This window comes from Pantherophis guttatus, chromosome 8, assembly GCF_059756535.1.
Source record: "Pantherophis guttatus breed Tessera chromosome 8, ASM5975653v1, whole genome shotgun sequence".
Lineage (NCBI taxonomy): Eukaryota > Metazoa > Chordata > Lepidosauria > Squamata > Colubridae > Pantherophis > Pantherophis guttatus.
The window spans coordinates 29,304,926-29,326,623 of NC_142070.1; the positions used below are offsets into that span (position 1 = coordinate 29,304,926).

General features: G+C 35.4%; 1 protein-coding gene across 1 annotated transcript; it reads right to left on the bottom strand.

Moving 5' to 3' along the window:
- Positions 1–353: 353 nt before the first annotated feature.
- On the bottom strand, positions 354–15,333 carry TMEM184C (transmembrane protein 184C). Its single transcript, XM_034442969.3, has 10 exons — positions 14,832–15,333; positions 11,974–12,104; positions 11,837–11,873; positions 10,793–10,998; positions 7,380–7,454; positions 5,134–5,227; positions 4,421–4,533; positions 3,570–3,669; positions 1,951–2,122; positions 354–1,817 (listed from the first exon to the last, which is right to left on the bottom strand). The coding sequence occupies exons 1-10, from the start codon at positions 14,946–14,948 to the stop codon at positions 1,549–1,551; spliced, it is 1,314 nt and encodes a 437-aa protein (XP_034298860.2). The 5' UTR covers positions 14,949–15,333; the 3' UTR covers positions 354–1,548.
- Between the last annotated feature and the right edge of the window lie 6,365 nt (positions 15,334–21,698).

A 21,698-nucleotide genomic window follows, 5' to 3' on the forward strand; every position in this document is an offset into this window, starting at 1 on the left:
AATGCAAGGGAAACAAAAGAAATAACCAGAATATACAGTAGAATGCAATGAGAAAAGGATACTAAGAAATATTACCCAGAAAATAGCCTATACCAATATCTCCATATTGCAGAACAGATGGATTGAAAATTAAGGGCAAATATTCTTACATATTAATATTAGATTATAAAGTGGCAGCAGAGTAATATAAGTAAAGTAATGTAAAACGCTATTAAGAATAATTTATTGGGTTATTTTATAGCCTGGTATCACGGAAGTTCAGATCCTTCATTAGAGCTAACGTTTTTCTATTTTATTAATTGGCAGGGCAAGAGAGGATTATTTTCCTCAATGTTAGAAGAATCCGACACAAATTTTAAATAAAAGTTTATTTAGTTATATACAGTATGAAACAATAAGTACACCCTTTTTGCCTCTTTAATCAATTTCACTTAAGGACACAATGAGGTTAAACAAAATATGTAGTCCAGTAAGGCCAAGTAATTACAAACATACTACTGTAGTACTGCAAAATACTTGTAGCATGAGTTCACTGTACCTATTTCAAGATCAATTAAGAAAAACCTCATGTTTGAATATTAAAACATTGAGCTCTTGAAAGTGCTATTTCAAAAATACAATTCTTGGTGCAAATTTTTATATGTGTAACAGCAAGCATGCAAAACATGTATAAACATGATTAAAAAAAGATGAGAAAACTTAAAGCCCATATTGTTTTATTACATCCATGTATTTTACAACTGTATAATTATTTGTTTTTGCCTAGACAAGTATCTTTCACTTGATAGTGCTAACTAGAATGTTTTTAAACTCATTCAGTAGTGTATAACATACACTTAATACAATCTTAATAAAGATTTTCAGATCAATGTTTTCCAAGCTTGGAAACTTTTAAGAAATGTGGACTTCAATTCCCATAATTCCCCAGTTGAATTATGGAAGTTGAAGTCAACAATCTTAAAATTGCTAAGCTTGAAAACACTGTTAAATTATTCAATCTACAAGGCCAACCCAAACAAATTAGCTTTACTTTAGTAGTATATGCTGATCATGCCTTTTTTTTAAAAAAAAGAACAATTTCAAGACACTAGACCTAGTAAAGTCTTTAAATATTAGTTCTGTAAAGATTCTGGTATATTTAAGTTAATTAAAAGGGTGAATCGAAAAATTAGAATTTGAATCCTATTTAAAACCTGTCCCCATCTCAAATCTCAACATGTGCTCTCATTTACTGTAAGAATTCTATGCCAGATTGAGTTGTTTTCAATCGTATACATTATGTGTTCCCTATTATTTTCTTTCAATATTCAAATTCAATATTTATGTACTATATTATAGCACTAAAACTACGTTCTTTATGCATGGTTAACTTCATCAAATAACAAATGCATATTTCACTTTAGTTGAGAGAGTAAAAAGTAAAGCCCAACCACCTGTCTTTAGTATTTCTTCAATAAATAACTCTACTGTAGAAATGTACTTCCAAAGTAAGAGTAGCAGATAGTAAGTAATGTCTAAGAAAGGCCCTCAAGATATTTGAACAGAGCTTTAAATTTTATCTATACGCTTATTTGGTTGAACAGAAAAATCCTCATTATGTTCTACAGAATTACACAAATCAGCAGCTATAGGGTCAGAAGGCATTGTTGGAGTCATAGTATGTCCAAATCCTTGGTAATGACCCACAGGTGATGATGGTACCGAAGCAGCAGCAGAAATTGGGTCTTGGCTGGATGTTGACAACAAACTTGTATGTTCATTTTGTTCCTGATCCTCACCAAAAAACATTTTCCTTGGTTGACCAAATACCGTCCTTCCTAAAGACAAGAAATTTTAAACATTGCCGTTAATTAAACCTGATAAAAGTTTAAAATATTAACTGAACAGCTAAAGTACTTATATTTAATAATTATTTGCTAAAGATATACTGTATTTTCATTTTTTGCTTACCAACATTGCGAACCTGTTCTGTTACATCTGCTCTGATATCTGAAATATCCCACATTGCAAGAAATGAATCAAAGCATGATCCTTCTTCAGCTTCTTGCACATAAGGCTTGTAGGTAAAACTGTAATGATGAGCAATTGCAGCAAAGAACATTTCAACACAGATGATAAAATCCTAAGCAAAGAAAAAATAATTTTATTCCTATTCACTCCATAATTAAACAACTTCAAACTGTAAGGATTTCTACTTTAATGACCATTATAATGTAAAATATTTTTAGAATGGCATGCTTTTCACCAATTATAATAAGTTGAAAAAACAATTTTAAGGACTACCAATTGTATGAGGTCATGACCATCCATAATCCTGCCACTATTGTTTCTTAAGGGACTTTCTAACCAAAAATCTAACCTCATAAAGAACTCAGTAAGTGGAGAATCCAATGTCCAGTTCTCTCTTTAGAGCTATAAACCTGTTCCTACTCTCAGAACTGAGAGCCATCAGTTCTTGATTTTGGGTATGCCATCCCTTGGGCAATAATGTAACACCCAATAAATATTGCAAATCATGATGCTACAGTCTGTACACGGGATAATCTTGAACACAGACCAGAAGTTTTATTCATTGCAGAATACAACTAGTCTGACTGTTAAACGAATATATGCAAGGAAACAAATAATTCTGGTTCTAGAGCACTGCAATAGATGTCTACCATCTGCCAGGCCCAGTTTAAGATGTTAGCATGAATCCATAAAAGCTGCATGGTTTATGACTCAGATACTTATAAAATTGTCTTTCCCATATACTAATATCAATCAGCTGCAGATGTTATATTAACTACTGACCAATAGGAAACATTACATGACCAGGTTTGTCATTATTAAAGCATCTTGAGATACTGCTGTAAATTCACAGGAATGCTGAGGCATATTTTAAAATTTTTGAAGGAAAATTTTAGTAACACTGGGCACCATATCTACTACCAGCACAAAAAAGATCACAGATTTATCTAAGGTTAGGGTTAGGGTGAAAAAAATTAGTAAGACACTTAACACTGCCATGAACCAAGAAAATTTAGAAACTTCTGGTTTATTGGGATAGGTGTAGATATTAAATCCTATTAAAGGACTGAATATAAAATATATAGATTGTATGATACCTACACTTTAGAATCCTAAATAAGGCTGAAAACATTCATGTATTGCCTCTTACTAATCCATAACTAAGATAACAGAGCATTGTCACTGCCAGGTTCTGAATAGAAGCACAGTAAAGACTTCAGTTTAGCTGTTCATTTATAACAGCAATCCTGTAAAGGAGATTGGGCTGAAAGTGATGACCCAGTCATATTAAGAGTTTCCACTGCTGAACTCGCCCACCTCTAGACCAAAAATGTAACCACTACAACAACACTGCTTATCTATGCTAATAGAAAAGAGTTGAACAATTGAAAATATCTGCATCATGAAGATGCACCTATAAGCACCATATCAATGAAATAGCAGGCTGTAACTGCAAATTTCAAAGAAATTTATATCCTTGTGCCAAGCTCTGTTATGTAGGAGAGCTTATGCAGCATAAGGGAACAAAAGACGATGAATAAGAAGCTGGTTTAACTTACCTGCAGGCCAGTTGCTACAGCTTCAACACTCTGCCATTCCCATGTGTGCTTTTCAGAGATAACACCAACTTTCACCAATATTGCAATAAGTGCAGCTTGCCTGTTTTAAAAAGATGAAATTATCATATAACTTGGTTATCACATATAAAATTATATTGCCCATATAAATAAATTATGGCATGACACAATACATAATATATTTTCAAATGGAAAAATGAGTGCATATAATAAAGTTTGAAAGACTATAATCATAAACCAGCAGTGAAAAGAAAAAAACTAGGATTTGTAGTCATTTGGTCCAAATATAGAGAATGTGCATTCATCAAAATAAATTAAAAAAGAAAATAATTAAGTTTAATTAAACATTGCCCAAAAACTGCGGAGCTTGCATATTAACATAATTTCAGCATGAAATCAAAATCTGCACACTGAAAAAAATAATGTTGTGTTTTAAAATAACTCAGATACTAACACATTTCTAAGCAAAATTAGTATCGTAATTTTTCTAAGCAAAAATTACTTACAGATGTATCGTAAAGTGTTATACTGTTCCACATTTTCTCAAAGAACTCCAAATTTAAATGATATAGGTTGAAACTGAAATTTACTGTGAGATAAGTTGAAACTGACATAAATAAATGGTATTTACTTATATCAGTTTCAATTTATCTCACAATAAATTGGCATTCTTTTACAAAAAATGGAGTGGTATTAGTATTTTTAACCCTATCTGTACTGCCAATAAGTTAGGTATCTACTTACAATTTAATTTATATAATAGACTTTACAAAAAAGATTCTGGTTTGGTTAAAGATTTTAAGATTTTGAAGATTTCAACTTATTTGACTTACCAGAAGGAAACAAAAACCACCATCTTCACACAGAGAAATTTTCCTACAGGTCTGATTGGGTTCAGTTCTTCCCGCAGTACTTTATAAAATAACACAAGGCAATACATGGCAAACTAAAACAGAGGAGTAACAATGCTTATCTGCTTATTATAACAATGATTATTTCAACATTTGGACTGTTTTTATTCTTTATATCATAACATTTCAGAATTTATTAGGCCAACATATTGTATCCATGTTCTGTGGCATATCAAGAGAAGGACCGCTACCTTATTCTTGCATGATTATTTTAAAAACTTTATATTTCTTATTCAATAAATAGAGAACTTCAAACATGTATCATAACATTCATTCTAGATAAATTAATCTAATTCTTCTATAAATATATATACTGTATGCAATCTCCAAGAGAAGACTAAATGATATTCTACACGCAACAGTAATATAACTAAAAATGATCAAATATTATTAAATAAAATAAAATAAAAATGATCAGATATTTGCTGTTGATCTCCTTTTATAAATCCCTCACTTGTATGCAATTCCACCAACATTTAATATCATGAAATTAAATATGGCATGCTAGATCTTTTTCTAGATTTATCTGTTAAGAAAATCAGGTAATTTTCTTATCTAGAATCGGAATTTAAAATAAAAGGCAAAATCATTATTTAATCTTACTGTAAATAGAATATCAAAGTTTCACTACTTACAAGCTGGGATATATTGTTGATAAATACCAGGTACGTCCAGGCATTTTTGAAACTAAAATTTCCTTCATCATAAACACCAATCAATTCACAGATTCTAAAAGAATTGAGTACAAATTATTGCAGAGAATTATTGCATGGAGTATAGCTGCAATAGAGCTAGTCTTGGAGACTCATTACCATTTATTATAAATAAATTCTAAACAAATGAGGACAAGATATAGAGAGTACAGTGACCAGAACTATTTATTATAATTCAACAAACTCAATTTAATAGTTAAAAGAAAGATTACAAAACATCTATACAAATCACTTTATTAAAGTCATATGCTGGGCATTTATTGATAAAGATAATGCACTGAAAAGATGGAGGAAACTGACATTTCAGATTAAATTAAAATTTTAGTTATAAGAAAACTTCAAGCTTTGATATTAATTTTTGTTGGGAATTACTTACTACAAATATTAAATACTTTAATTCCTTAATAAATGTATTGAAACGCACAGTTAAACGAGAGAAAAGTTAATGGTGCAGTTCCACATATAAAGAAGAGATGCAGAACCCATCTTTACTTATACACATGATCCAAATGTAGGATAAAAATTAACAACTGTTCCTAAATCTCAAAGCAAATACAATGGATATAAAAATGTCTAATTCCGAAAGTTATGTTTGATGCAAAAACTACACTACGATCAAAAGTAGACCATATCTACAGTGAAGCATGGTGATGGCAGCATTATGTTTTTGGACTGCTTTTCTTCAGTGGAATTGGGACTGTGGTTAAGATGGAGGGAATTATGAGCAATTCCAATTATCAATCAATTTTGGCACAAAACCTGAATGTCTCTGCTAAAATGCTGAAGATGAAGAGGAATTTCGCCTTTCAACACAATGACCCAAAGCATGGCTCCAAATCAATAAAAGAATGGCTTCACAAGAAGATCAAAGTTTTGGAATGACCCAGTCAGATTCTGCACCTGAATCCAATTGAAAACTGGAGGACCTACAGAGGGGTGCGGACAGGAGATGCCCTCATAATTTCATAGATTTGAAGTGCTTTTGCCATGAAAGAGTGGGAAAAGATTCCCAAGGTAAAATATGCCATGCTGATAAGTTCCTACCCAAAAAGACTTAATGCTGTAATAAAATCAAAAGGTGCTTCAACAAAATATTAGCTTAAGGGTACGCACACTTATGCAACCAACATTATTGTACATATTTATTTTTATCTTTCCTCCAAAAAGATTCATGGTCTTCTGGTTTTGAGCCCAATATCTTAACCACTGTACCAAACCAGTTCTCAAAAAATGTTTTTAAGTAGAAATAGACCAGTCAGTCCTAGAGGAGATCAACCCTGACTGCTCTTTAGAAGGGCAGATCCTGAAGATGAAACTCAAATATTTTGGCCACCTAATGAAAAGGAAGGACTCACTGTAGAAGAGCCTAATGCTGGGAATGACTGAGGACAAAAGAAGAAGGGACTACAGAGAATGAGGTAGCTGGATGGAGTCACTGAAGCATGAGCTTAAATGGACTCCGGGGGATGGTAGAGGACATGAAGGCCTGGAAGAATGTTGTCCATGGGGTCGTGATGGGTTGGACATGACTTTGCGACTAACAACAACAACACACTGACCATTCAAAAATTAGAATGTCTTCTCTCTCATCCTTTAGGCAATGATCAATCTATTCCACTTACCAACAGAACACTGATAACTTGTCCTTTAACATGGTAGAGGAAACTTGTAAAACACCTGTGGCTGAACATGACTATATAGAGTTTTATCTATAGAAATTTTGGGAAGTTTGCTACTGGGGGAGAGTAAAAAAGTGACTGGACCCCCAACTACTTTCTTAATTTTTTAAAAAAAGAGATTTAATTAGAGTGTTTTTCTATGATCATGTTTATAATATTAGCATCACAGGCTATGGGTTCTGTTCTTTTATTGCCCATTCCTGAATTGGGAATGAATTTTGAACAAATATATAATCCTGGACTGATACAAGATAGACCCAAAAATAAGTCAAACTTTTATGTTATTTCACCAATCTTATTCACAAAATCTCATAAATTTTGGCAACTGTAAGTTTTATTATTAGATGGGATCTTATCTATTTTATCTGCATAGCTTTGCATTACATTAACAATTCTTGGTTTTACGACTCTAAGATCTAAGTTACAAGTACAGCAGGAGAAAAACTAAATTCTAATACCAAAACATTTCTTGTATTATTTTATACTTACAAAGCAATAATAGTAGTGAATGGTCTGACCACTGTGTATTGTAAAACACCAAGCTTACACCTAAACAACAACACCCTACAAAAAAAGCACAGAAAGAACTTAAGAAATTAAGCAATATAAGCAACAATATTACATTGTAAGCAACAATTCTAGTTAGAATATGGCAACAACCTGTAGGATTGGAAGGCAAGGACTAGAGCAGTGGCTCTCAATATGTTCTTCACCACAGACCCCCTTTAAATATATTTTGTAACCACTGACCATGATCACTGACCCCACAAGACTTAAGATTTAAAATAGAATTTCTTCAAGCCTCTGCCCCCCCCCCCCAAGGGCTCCATGTACCAGAGATTGAGAACCACTGGACTAAAGAAAGAGATCAATATATAGATAGCAACATCAAAATTATACACTATTTTTAAAATCAGACTGTACTTAAAATACCATTGATAGTATTCTTTGCTTAATTTTTATTCATGTTTAACTCCATTCAAGTTAGCAAGATCCAATCACTAAAATAACAATCAGTTCAGAATATTTTCCCATCTCAGAAATATGTTACCTTTCAAAAGCCAATTATTACATTTTCAGCCATTTATAGAAAGTCATGAAATAAAACTCTTCTTCCAATAATTAGCCATTCTAATTAACAGCACGCACTTGTTAACTAGTCACTCATATTCTCAGTTTATTTTTCTAATATTTTCTCCAATATATTTTTGCCTTCTTGCAGACCCACAATGTAAAAGACTATACATCAGTATATAATCCATCTTCATCAATACATAGATGCATTTTCTCCCTAAAATTTTTATTTTCAAGAAACATTTATGATATATTTAGAACTCTTCCTACTCTAGCTATTTTGAGTATTACTGGCTTCATTCACACAATAAGCTAATGACAGTTCGTGTTAACAAAAAGGAGAGAAACTCATATTCTAGCATGGAAATTATTTATTGGTAAATGCCATGTAAGACAATGAGTATGTGCTAACATTTCACTAGCCATGGTAGAATAAAAAAGCTTTAAAATACAAGACCATAGACACTATTTTCCCTAATACAAGGGGAAAAAATCATACATTAGCTTGGAGAATGTCAGCATCCTGCTATGATATAACAGAAGTATCTGTAGAGAAAATATATATTAATAAGCATATAAGTAATTTAAATCAGGATAAAGTTTGTGAACAGTTATCTACATAATGGTTAATGACTGATTTTAACCATAGTGATGGCTCCACAACTGATATTATAAAGGCATATGTTGCCAAGGTAAGTTCCAAATCTGTTCCAAAACTATTTCACCTGGCAATTATTTCAGCAAACTACAATACGGTTCTATATAAACTAATCCACAAGTAGATATACAGTATATAAACCATTGTTATAAACCACTGTCATAGTTAAGCTCTTCTCCTTCCCATCAACTGTACACTGGCTTTAGCTTCCATTAGAATTGCATGTTTTGTTAAACAAACATTAACAAACGAGAAGACTACAGTAGGTCTATTAAAAATAGGAACCCAATATAGAGACTTATTTAGATATAATAGAAACCTCTAACTTAAAGTAAGATAGTATCTTTTCACTCAGCTAGCATGAAACAAGAAAAACTAAGTTGGGGACAGATCAGAAATAAACTAGCAGAAAAAAATTCCCAGAATGTAAAATAATTTCCAGACACTTCAATTTTTTTTACCATAGAAGGCAAGTTAAAGGACACAAAAATGCACTCAATTCAAGGACACATTTTTTTCTCCAGCATATTTTACTTTATTGATTTACTATTCCAAGAAAGAGAAAGAAGGGAAAAGAACAGCCAGAAGGAGGAAGGGGCAACACAAAGAAAAGTCAAAAGAAAAAATTAAAACAAAAACATAGTTTGTTACATGTAGCAACCTCCTAAAGTATATCATTAAACCTTGACCACGGAGAATAAAGAGAATAGCAATCCAGACTGTAAATCTGACTGCACTGACTTTCCAATATTAAAGAGTATTCTATTTTGCTGCTTCTTGTACACAATATATGCATAATTCTTGATATAGTACCGTAGTAAGTTCCAAGCATTTGATTTATGATTCAGAAGTGCAATCATATCTTAAAGCACACTTTACAGATGGAATATTAGAATTGTTCCAGAGGTCTTGCAAATAACCAATAGGCATATTAGCAATTTTTAAGTGTTTATTTTAAAAATGCCGCTGGCTCACAATAATTCAGAACAAATTCCAGTATGGATAGTGTTCAGGAATTTTAGATGTTGCTAAATTTTATTGGAAAGGCTACTAAAAATAAAGTACAGCAAGAATATCTCAATTGCTATTGTCTATACAGCCAATATTTCATCTGTTATTTCGTATTCAATTAAAAGGATACCAGATTCTTTGGAAAATGGCTTGCTATGGCATCAAAATATTTAAACAGCAAACACAGGGAGAAAATTCTGCTTATTCCATTCCTTCTCAAGGCAAGTTAAACTGTCATTGAAAGGGTATATTGCTTTTTCACTCTTGCTTTACTGTACAATATTAGAAGACAACTGCCCCACAGCCTTTTGAAATAAATGGACAGAAACGTCTGCATAAGCAGTTATGATCTAAGTATAAGTAACATAGCATCTTGAAATAATACTTAACTCTATAATAGCAAAATCAATGGAACTAGATTGCACTAAAAGTCTTTAAAGATTTCTGTTACTAAAGTAGTCCTGGGAAAAAGCAAATAGAATATGAATTACTGAAAAATCAATATTTGTCTAAATTATTTAGAACAATAAAGTGTGTTATTTAAATATTTTCTTGAATCTTATTGGGAATACTTACCAGAAAATATACCAAAGAAATACAATACCTAATTAACGGCACCCAGAATAACATATGCACAAAATTGGAAAAACAACAATATACCAAAAGAGGAAGAAGTGATAAGAAAAACGAAAGAGATAAAAGAAAAGGAGGAAACAGAATATTATTTAATATGGAATAACTGGCTAGAGATTAGAAATAACAAATAAGAACAACTGGAAAAAATGTCACTAAGCAGATAGAGTATGTAAAATAATACATAGTTACAATAATATGTGTAATAGACAAAAGATTACGTATATAGATAAGGGATAGGGGACCACAAATATAAATATATGTAAAGATCATCAGGGGAAAAATGTAAATATTAGAAGAACACCGATGTGAAACTGTTGTAAAATGGAAATATATGATTTATGTTTGTGTTTGTTTTGTTTTTTTAAAAAAGAAACAACAATAAAAATTATTATTAAAAAAATATTTTCTTGAAATCTGGTTTCTTAACAACTCAAAAGAAGGGAAATATTTTAATATATTAGTATTATAGCCAATTTCTAGTACAAAATGTGAAAACAACAGAAAAAATATACGAGGCACTTACTCTCCCATAGCCCATGGTGGACAGCAACACAGTGGTGGCAGATGTCGCTGCTGATCTTTGGCTTCTATGATTAACACCAAATTTGGATACCGGTTGATCAGATAATTTGAAAGAAATACCATGAAGTTATAGATCACATATGCTTCATAGCATTCTCTACAAGTATCCACATATATTGCAATGTTGGGATATTTTAGCGCAATCCACTAATAAGAGAAAAGAACAATCAATGAAACAATAATACTCAAAATAATTTTACATTGAAATTCCATCATAAATATATCTCAATACTGTAGAAAAGCATTTAATAACAAAAAACCTTTACAAATAGTTTTCAAATATAGTATCAAACATAAGCAACGAAAGGTCAAGAGTTCATTATCCTGAGATGTGCACATTTATTCCCCATTGCATAACTTGTGTTCCCCTAACGTTCTATACCAGTGATGGCTAACCTTTTCTAGACCAAGTGGCCAAAGTGTATGCAGGTGCGCACAAATGCGCACGTGCTCGAATCCCCAAAATGTAATGCGCGTGTACCCCTGCACATGCGCCCTGGTACACATGCATGCACGAGCCCCCGGCACGTGCCCCCCTGCACATGCCTCACTCCCTCCGCATGCTCATGCACCACCCCATATGTGCCCCGTCCTCCGCGCATACATGCCAAAGACCCGACAACCAGCTGCCTGGCAGGAGGCATGCACACATGCGCGGCAGAGCTGAATGGGGCGACGGCTTGCATGCCCACAGAGAGGGTGCTATGTGCCATCTGTGGCATGCGTGCCATAAGTTCACTATCACGGTTCTATACTTAGAAGCAATTCATCTATGTACAATTTTTTGTTCATATTTCCTTCAGCTTTCTTCAGATGACCTTAAAATAACTGACTATATTCATACGTCTGTTACATTTTTACAAAAAGTAAAATTTTTGTAAAAATTTAGTATTTATTTTATAAAACATAAAAATATCAGAACATGAAAAGTTGCTATTATTACAGAAAATAACAGTGCAACCTGATAGAAAAGTAAAGCACTTACACTGTCTAAACTGTAAATTGGCACCATCCATAGAATTCTGTAACAATAAAAACATGTTTGCATATTATGAGACTTTAATTTAAAGTGTCTGGATTGCTATGAAAGCATAACCAGCTATCACACTTGCAGGAACTTACCTTATTATTGGTTTCTGTAATTCTGGTTGAGTATAATGAACTAAATGTTGTAATATCCCCCAAAGAGATATTGGTATTGTCATCAATAAAAAGATACCGGCAATAAACCATGCTTTAGTATGAACTCCAACCTTTAAAAAACAGACATACACATGCATTAAAAGGACAGCATAGGAACATTGATAGATTAAAAAACAATGGTCCTACATTGATAAAGCAGGCTGCAATCTTATCAGTACAAGTAACTGTCTGAAATAGAGAGTTTTAATAGACAAAATATGCATTACAAATTTCATTTCTTTGCAAATTGTGATTAAAATAGATTTAAATATACATAAATATAAAAACTGCAATATTTACAATTACATCCAAATATCTACAATAACTATTTTCCATTAAGATGTAAGTCGCCCATAATGTAATTCACAGCATTGCACATTTCTCTGCTTCTACATTAATATTTCTAGCAGTACATCATTTAGTAGGCCTACTATATACAGCATACATTATACAGTATGCACAATATATATTGCCTCTGATTGCCAGTAAAGCTTGAAAAAGAAAAAGTATATGCAAGCAAATGGGTAATATGATATAGCATTATAGTAAATGTTTTAAAGTGTTCTCTGGCTTTAATTTTACATTGAAGAATTCCTTATATTATATAAACAATTCCAATTACATAAAGCAGAGTTAGCAAGTTTCTTCATGCACAACTTTATGACAAATCTAAAAAAACAAAAGATCATTAAAGAAGCATTCAAGAAAAGATCTAGATTATGAATAAATTAATTACTTCAGTTCAGGATGGTAGTAAAGCATTCTGTATCAATACAAACTCTGAAAGTTATAAGCCATCCATAGATATGAAATGTATTTCCAGGTATTTGTTTCCCATAGCATAAATAGGAATAAACACCAAGCAGAAAAGACAGAAATGTGTGGTGGATTAGGCAGTTATTAATGTGTATGGGTGCAGACAGATATGTTTTGATTTTATTAATGAATCAACTGCTACTCAACCTAAATAAGCAAGGATGAATAGCTGCAGGGAAAGTTGTCTTTCATATACCTAAATATTTTTAATCTGCGAAAGATAATTATCAGGTAGTGCCTATTACCAGTTGGGACTGGTAATATGTAGTTACCCAGATTTTTTTGAATTCTTAAGAGACTAATCACCATGGTTAATGGTGAGAGATGCAAGCTTGTGGTTGGATGTTCTGAATTCTCAAGATAAAATATGAACAATACATGAAACACAATATACCTGCGAACATGACAAGTTACTAGAGAAGTGTTTTATGTTTTTTCCCTACTTCTTAGTAATGTAAAGATATGAAAAATTACATTTTTGCTTTGGAAGAACTTTAGCTTTCTCTGTTTTTTTTAAAAGACTTCATCAGTTTTCCCAATAGCTCCAAAGAAACTATGTAAAGAATTGTCCCGTTTCTAGAAAATTATGTTCAGCAAAACCGGCTTGATACAGAATCGGTCCACTATGATGGATGGCTTATGCCTTAACAGTTTACCCCCAAATTCCAAGTCTTAAAAATGAGAAATGTAACTTTTGTCATGCACTCAAAGCATTTCAGCCTTGTTGCAAAACTACAGTCTACTTTAACGAAGGTTTAAGTTTTAGATAAAAGTCTTTCTAGCCATAATTAAACATGACAATGTCCAATCTATTACTGAACAGTAGCATCACTGTTACTAAGAAATGTGCAGCTTTCAGCTTTCTAAACCATATACCATATCAAGACAATGGCTAAAGCATAGCCAAGACACTTTGATGCTATCTGTGCCGTCAGGATTTTTGCCTCCCAGGTCTGGTTAACCCTAAACAAACATCACCGCACTTTTGGCTCCTGAATGTTTCAAGAGTTAGGATCTGTCAGACTGGATACGGGTGCAAGTGGAGCTTGCAAAAGTTTTTTAGGATTGTTTGAATGTCCCTGTGAACATGACAGTAACTAGAGAAGTGCATTTGATGTCTTGCCCCAACTTGTCTGTCATGTAAATATTCCCAAACAAGTTCCCCAACAGTGACATCAGGAAACCCAGTATTTAAAACATCCCTTTCCCCTGCGGAAAAACTTTCTCCCAGATCCCTGATCCCTTCAGATGGCTGCAATATTAGCCTGAACAGCTGGCTCAGTGGCTAAGACACTGAGCTTGTCGATTAGAAAGGTTTGGCAGTTCGAATCTCTAGTACAGGTCTCCCCTGCGTGAGCAGGGGGTTGGATTATATGACCTCCAAGGCCCCTTCCAACTCTGTTACTGTTAATTGTAGATTTTAAATTTGTCCAAAACTTTAGGGGTGTTTTAATCTGTTCCGGGCCAAAATTATTTAATTAGGTTTTTATACTGTTTTTAAATTTTGTAATCTGTGCGTTTTATCTCTTGGCTGTTCACCGCCCTGAGTCCTTCGGGAGTAGGGCGGTATATAAATCTAATAAAATAAAATAAAATAAATAATAAAAGAGGGTGGTCGTAATTCCAGGTGATGCTTTACCCTATCAAGCCTGGAAGACGCCAGAGGAGGGGACAAGCTCCCGTCACTACCGTATTGCGCACTTCGGGAAGTGACTGGGATGGGGATGGAGAGGCGGGTACGGCCGGGAGGAGGGAGCTCCCCTTCCCCGTCAAAAGTCCCGGAAGAGAAGACCAGCCGTTGCAGAGGCAACAGGGAAAGGCCGGCCGTCGTTTCTCCCCTCGCAGAGGCAGAGCTGACTCATCTCCCGGCGCAGAAGTGTGTGGGGGGGACCGGGGTGGGGGGGACGGACCGGAGTGGGGTGGGATGGGGGGGAAGCAGAGGGTCCCTTCCCCCGACCTGGCGTCCTCTTCTTCCCACGCACCTCCAGTTTCTGCAGCTCCCAGACGCAGAGCGGCACGGCCACCAGCAACCCCACCAGGTACACCGTGGCCACCAGCGGCCGGATCCAGCGCCGCCAGTTCCCGCAGGTGCAGGGCATGGTGATGCTTGCTCAGACCCGGAGGCGGGGTGGGGGGGAAAAGAAGAGGGAAGCTGCCTGCCCTCAACGCCACCTCGGTGCTGTGGAGACCGGCCGCCGGGTTAAGAACTGGCCAGGAGGGCCACGCAGGTGCATCGCCGCAGGCTGCCTCCAACCCCGCCCTTCCGCCGCCATCCGCCGCTCGCCGCCGCCTTCTTGCCCCGCAGCTGCCCCGCGCGAACAAAAGCAAGGCGCCCTTCCCTTCCCTCCCTCTCCTCTCCCCGCACGGAAACTAACGCGGGGCTGCTCCCGCCCCCTCCCCTCCCCACCCACGACCGGCGCCGAAGAAGACAGCGCGCAGCAGCACTTCCGGCTTCTTGGCATAAACAACCCTCCTCCCGACCGCAGCCAGGGTGTCATTGGATGAGGCTCGTGGGTCACGTGGCGGTCACGTGGCCTCCCTTGGAGTCCCTTAGACAACGTGGTTCCGTGGATGGTTAGTAGAATTGGAGTCAAAGGGGAGACTTTCCTGAAAGTTGATTTCCACCTATAACAATAGTTCTTAGTTACTGCTTGGTCCGGTAATGCAAGAGCTTTACCCTTTTTTTAAAAAAAAACTATTAACTATTATATTATTATAATTATTATGTAGGAAGTTAGCACCCACCCCTTTCCTGGAAGAGTGAAATATTTTAGGAAATATGAAAAAGGCAGAATATTATATTTCCCTGGATGAGAAATTTGAGAAGCCTATTTTACAGACAAAGCAGCTCCCACCTTCCTGCCCCCCACCCTTTGTCAATGGGCCATTAAGGCCTGGGCCAGTCTATTCTACATAACAAAGATCTACCTCCTTCAGGCAGAGCCATAGTAGGAATTGCCAAAGATAGGATTAGCCCTCTACACAATAGCAGCAGAAACTCACCACATGTGACCTGGGAAGCACATGTGACCATCAGCTAGCAAGGCCCCCACCCCCTGGGAGTCTGACAACCAATCAGGATACTCTTGGGGCCCCAAGAAATGCAGAGCCAGAGAGAGCATAAAAACCCGAGGATTTACTGTATCTGCCCCTTTTCTGTTCAGGAACTCAAACCATGTGATCCTATCCACCATTAAACCATCTTTCCAAGCAGTCTCCATGTTTCCAGTGTCTGTTTCCCCACTTGGAGCAGAACCTAGAAGGAAGTTTCTTCCAACAATTATTATAAGTATTATTATAAGTATTATTATAATAGTGTTTTCCTTTGGGATTGATGCAATCCTATGTACCTTCACAGTTTTAATCAGCCCGCAATGAATGAATATTGTTTAGGATGTGACATATTCTAAGTCAAAAGTCTTCAAACTTGGTAGCTTTAAGACTTGTGGACTTCAACTCCCAGAATTCTCCAGCCAGCTATGCTAGCTGGAGAATTCTGGGAGTTGAAGTCCACAGGTCTTAAAGCTGCCAAGTTTGGGGACCCCTGTTCTAAGTACTTTTCTCCATCTCTTTCTAACTTTGCCTGCTTTACCTGGCCTTGTCTCTTCAGGAATCCCATCAGTTACATGCCCCCCCAAATTTCCCAGTCTTTCTTTTTCCCTGTTCCCTATTTCCTCTTCCATCATGCAGTAAATTGGTTTTGTGATTCAGTCTTCATGAATGCTGTCTATATGACCAAGCTAGCCAAATGTAGTTCTTTTGTAGACTGTGCCCTTTGTGTTCAGTCATTCCTTCATTCCTGATTCTGGCTTTTCTTGCTTGTTATACATAAGTATACTGTTATACTTAAGTTATCTTTTTTAATTACATCCAGCTTTTGCTTTTTCCTGACATTCCAAACTCACTTCCATATAAAAAGAGGAGAAATGTGTTAATTAGTCCCAAGAAATAACTATGCTATCCTTGTATGCCATTTGTAATTCTTGAAATTATCTTCTACCAAAGTACATAAATTCACTTACTTCCTCTTCCCCCACCATTTATATACAACTTGTTTAGTAAATTTTAGTAAATCTTTTCAGCATCATACAGTTATTGTTTTCTGTAGATATTTGTGTTCTTAATCAACAAATGAGTATCTGCTATATACAAAAATATACAAAATATATATACTCTAATCCTTAGCCAACACATCTGTAACATCACAAGCATTTCTTAAATATATATCTATTTATATATTAAACATGATGCATATCTTTATACTTAGACATACTCTACTTAAATTAGTCTTATATTAGCAATCAGCTTTCAGCACTAATATTTTATAATTCAAGCCTATTTACTTTTCCATATCTTAATTTAAAAATAAACAATAACCTTTGTTATATTCATTTTCCAATAACCTGCTAAAGAGCAAAATTCTATTCTGAATTTTCCATGCTTCACTGTGCTTCCCAAATTTTGCACATTATTGCTTTTGATCAGTATTGTGTGTTGAACTAATTAATTCCTGTTTAATTTAGTTGACTTTTCATTAGTATACTATAGGTGAACAGTAATGGATTTTTCCAGTAATTAGATAAATAGGTGGTCTTTATACACACATTAAACAAGTCACACAAATCACTACATAAACAGACAAAATATTCTAACATTCCTTTACTAGCAACTTTAGCAGGCTTTGTGGATTTTTCAAATCAACTATTTGGAAATTTTCCAATCTGATTGGAGCTGTGCTGGAAAGTTGTATTTTGTTGTTATTCTTTGAATTTGTCTGAGCCCATAGAGCAGGGACCTGTTATGTGTGATCTGTTGAAGTTTCTGAGTGAAACATCAGACATTTAAGAAGCATGCTCCACAGACAAAGGCTTTTGATATCTAACTTCTGTTGGAGAAATATTGATTGGAAATTGATCCTTGGAAAACTCATTAGTGAACTGGTGCTGCTGTTGCAAGAGATAGTGATTGGTTCTAAGTATCAATTGTCTGTCTCTCCTTGATGCAACCTCCACAGCCATAATCCTATTTTTGTTTTGTTTCAGCTTTGAGTGGAATGAGTGTTGGTTTCAGTGAGATTAAAAAAAAAAAAGACACAGATTCCTTCACTCTTACTTTTTAAATCAGCACCTCCCAAATATTTCTGCCCATCCAAAATACCTCCACATGTCATATTTGTTTATTTGGTAGATTTTATTATTCAAATTGATTTTGGTAGCCATTCACTTCTATAGAGTCCAGTATGCTCTTAACCGCTTTCTCTTCTGCATAGCTGAAACATCTGAAATTGTTTGGAGGTTTTATTTGTTACAAAATGCAGAAAAATCCAATCATTTCAGCATTTGTTTTTCTCAAAGCACAACTGATCTGAAATAGCATAATAGAACTCCCAAGAGGTAAAGTTTTCCCTGAATGGAGAAACAAATCTCATTTTTCATTTTATGTACACTTCTAGTTTACAGCAGTCATTTCAATTTAACTTGTTATATCCCAATCATTTCCATGCAGCTCTCTCCTCATTTCAATTTTATCCCAAATCATGTCATCACTTTTAATCTTAATTCCATTAATTTTGATCAATGGTCCTTTTAACCTACTTCCAAAACTTGTTTTTAATCTCCATCAAAATTGTTCTGTGTTTTCTCTTACTCTTTTAATCTCAGTTGTTCTGTGGCCCCTTAATTACTTTTTGCAACTGTTTATTAATATTGGTATTAAGTAATAATATTGTGAGATATTGTGGGTAGGATGGGAAGGTAATAGAAGGGAAATTGGTCATAAATAAATCAAAAGACCAAAGGAAGCCAACTGGTAGTTTATTTTATAAATTGCAACTCAGTCCAAAGTTGGGCTCTCAAATGGGCTTTTCCAAGAAGCTTCTTCAGTTCTGACTGAATGGTGGGGAGTAGAAGGATTTATATTCTTTGCAGTCATCTGCAGTCATCTGGTCACGCATAACATAGGAGAACAAACCCATCAGGACAAGATTCAACAGTCCATCAGCATTTGAAAGGCAAACATCGTTTTTTGAAGACAGCAAAGTCCACATTCTGGATAGAGAGGATTATTGGTTTGAAAGTGGGTTCAAAGAGGCCATCTGTGTTACAATTGAATAGCCCCCTGTCAACAGACGGGGAGGGATACAATACCACTTATCCCCTGTCTACCATAGAGTCCTTTCAGCAGTCCCAGGAAGGTTCCATACCAATTTGCATTCTGATTCAGTTGACTCTGAGAATACAGATAAATCCCCAAGTGGCCTCCATGTCTCTCAGAGAACTAATGACAAAACCTTCAGAGTGCTAAAGACCAGATTACTGCAAAGAATATAAATTCTTCTATTCTCCACCATTCAATCAGAACTGAAGAAGCTTCTTGGATGAGTAGTGAAATGTTATCAAGGGAAAAAAACCCAAGAAAGCCCAGTTTCCTTTTGAAAAGCACCTTTGGGACAACCATAACCTGGATGATTGAGGATCTCAATATGACAACAGTTCAAATTGTATGAAACCTGGGAAAGGTTAGAAAGATACTTTGGATATATAAAACCAAGGGCTACTTAAACCAGAGAGAATCTATATTTGAATGTAAGTGGGCTTTTTTGCCCAGAAAATATTTTCTGCTGCTCATTAGGCTTAATGAGCCATATGAGATATATTCAAGTCTAATGAAATACATACAGACATTAAAAAACATACAATTATTTATGGAAGAAGATAACTAATGGATGGGGAAGAGTTAAATACTCCTTTGCTTTTATTATTTTTGTACTTTCCCTAGGCCCTTTTCATAACAAAAATTAAAGTTGTGCAAAGATATAAAGTAAAGACACAAAGGACTCCTTTGAAGTTGCTTCCAAAAATTACATACACCCTGCTTCAAAAAAAAAAAAGTCTTTCAACCTTGCCTTCCTTTTATATTGCTTCTGGAGACTTTTTCATCATGTGCAAGAAGCTGGAAGAGGCTTCTGCTTGCTGGAGGTACACTTGATAGTTTTGCAAAGAGAAATTGTATTATTGCTATACATTGACAAGGCACAAAGCCTTGTTCCAGAGGCACAGCCGCTTTGACAGACCTAATCATCTTAGCAGTGGATACTGCGTTATCACATACTGTGTTTTCCCAAAAATAAGACCCTGTCATATATTTTTTTGGACCCTGAAATAAGCGCTTGGCCTTATTTTCAGGGAGTTCTTATTATTTTGGGGCACGTGGAGCAAGATGGGGCTCCTCTTGCCGTCTTATCTGATATCCAGCTCTATATTTAAATATTTTTGGGGAGGGTTTATTTTCTGGGGGAGTTATTTTAGCGCATGCACTCAAAAGCCCGATTGGACTTATTATCAGGGGATGTCTTATTTTCGGGGAAACAGAGTAATAGTTTGCTGGCTGGGCGGTATGAAACATTGGCATTGTTCTATTAGAGAACTTTAGTTTATAGAAGAGAACAGAATACCCCAATTTCTATAAATACTCTCTAGAAAGAGCATCTTGACTTTAAAATCAAAGTTTGTGTTGTCTAGCATAATTTTTCTTGGATTCATGACAGCTCCCTTCCCTGATGTTGGCTCTAGTCATGCATTAAACTATGAATTTATTCTGGGGAAAAAAGTATAGGATTTATTTTGATGAGTTGCCAGGCTGTCATTCAAGCCTGCGTGTTTCAAGCCTGCTTAATAGATGATAGCCTTTTGTCTCTATTCCAGAAATATGTCTGTTTTGTAAGACTCTCTATGAACTCTATAACTGTCACTTGGGAAAACTGGAGACATTTTATTGTCATTATTATTAAGCTGCCTAGATTTCTACTCATACATTCATGACATAATCAACTATTATCTCTCTTTCCTTTATACGGTGTTGGCTTGAGTTGGTTTGTTTAGCTGATATAGAAGGATACAAATTACATTATGCAGTCAGAGGTCCAGGGGCTACGCGCACAGAAATTCCAGCAATCAACAATAAAATATAAATAAGTCATATACAAAAACTAACTTTAAAGCACTAATCTGTCATTCAACTGACTTTTTAAATGTTCAGCGAATGAGCACAAATGCTCAGGTGCTCAGTGAGCATTTTTTGGAGTCTGCCCACAATGTGCTCCAAGGAAACATTGGTCCAATATTGAGGAGCATTCTCCATAGTTTCATCCTATAAGCCTGGCGGCCATGAATAAATAGCACACTGCCTATTTACTGAAACAGGATAAATGTTGATTACCAGCTTAAGAATTGTGTGGTTGAGTGAAATAAAAATGTCATTTATTGTTTCACTACCCAGTGGATATGGTAGTATGTAACGTATATACAGGTGTGTAGGTATTTCCATATTTTCTTACAAAAATAAAATTTGTCTAGCACAGTTTTTAAGTAATGTAAAGTTATTCCATATTTATACAACAAAAGATATATTACTTTCAGTGGTGGGTTTCAAAAGTTTTTACTACCGGTTCTGTGGACATGGCTCGGTGGATGTGGCATGGCATGGCATGGCTTGGTGGGCATGGCTTGGTGGGGGTGGCAGGAGAAGGATATTGCAAAATATCCATTCCCACCCCACTCCAGGGGAAGGATACTGTAAAATCTCCATTCCCACCTCACTCCAGGGGAAGGTTACTGCAAAATCCCTATTTTCTTCCGATCAGCTGGGACTCGGGATGCAGAGAATAGATGGGGGCGGGACGAGTCAGAGGTGGTATTTACCAGTTCTCTGAAGTACTCAAAATTTCCACTACCAGTTCTCCAGAACAGGTTTTTGCTACTGTTTTTCTTTTCTCTCCGCAGTGAGGGGTATTCATGTATGTTTATGCATTAGGACAATATATATTTGTTATCTTTAAAATGTCACAATAT

Excerpts from the sequence above, each read along its gene's own strand:
- TMEM184C (XM_034442969.3), bottom strand. The coding sequence starts at position 14,948 with ATGCCCTGCACCTGCGGGAACTGGCGGCGCTGGATCCGGCCGCTGGTG. Across the intron at positions 10,999-11,836 it reads CAATTTACAGTTTAGACAGT|TGGATTGCGCTAAAATATCC; the intron begins GTAAGTGCTTTA and ends TTCTCTTATTAG. Across the intron at positions 4,534-5,133 it reads TCAACAATATATCCCAGCTT|TTTGCCATGTATTGCCTTGT; the intron begins GTAAGTAGTGAA and ends CCTCTGTTTTAG.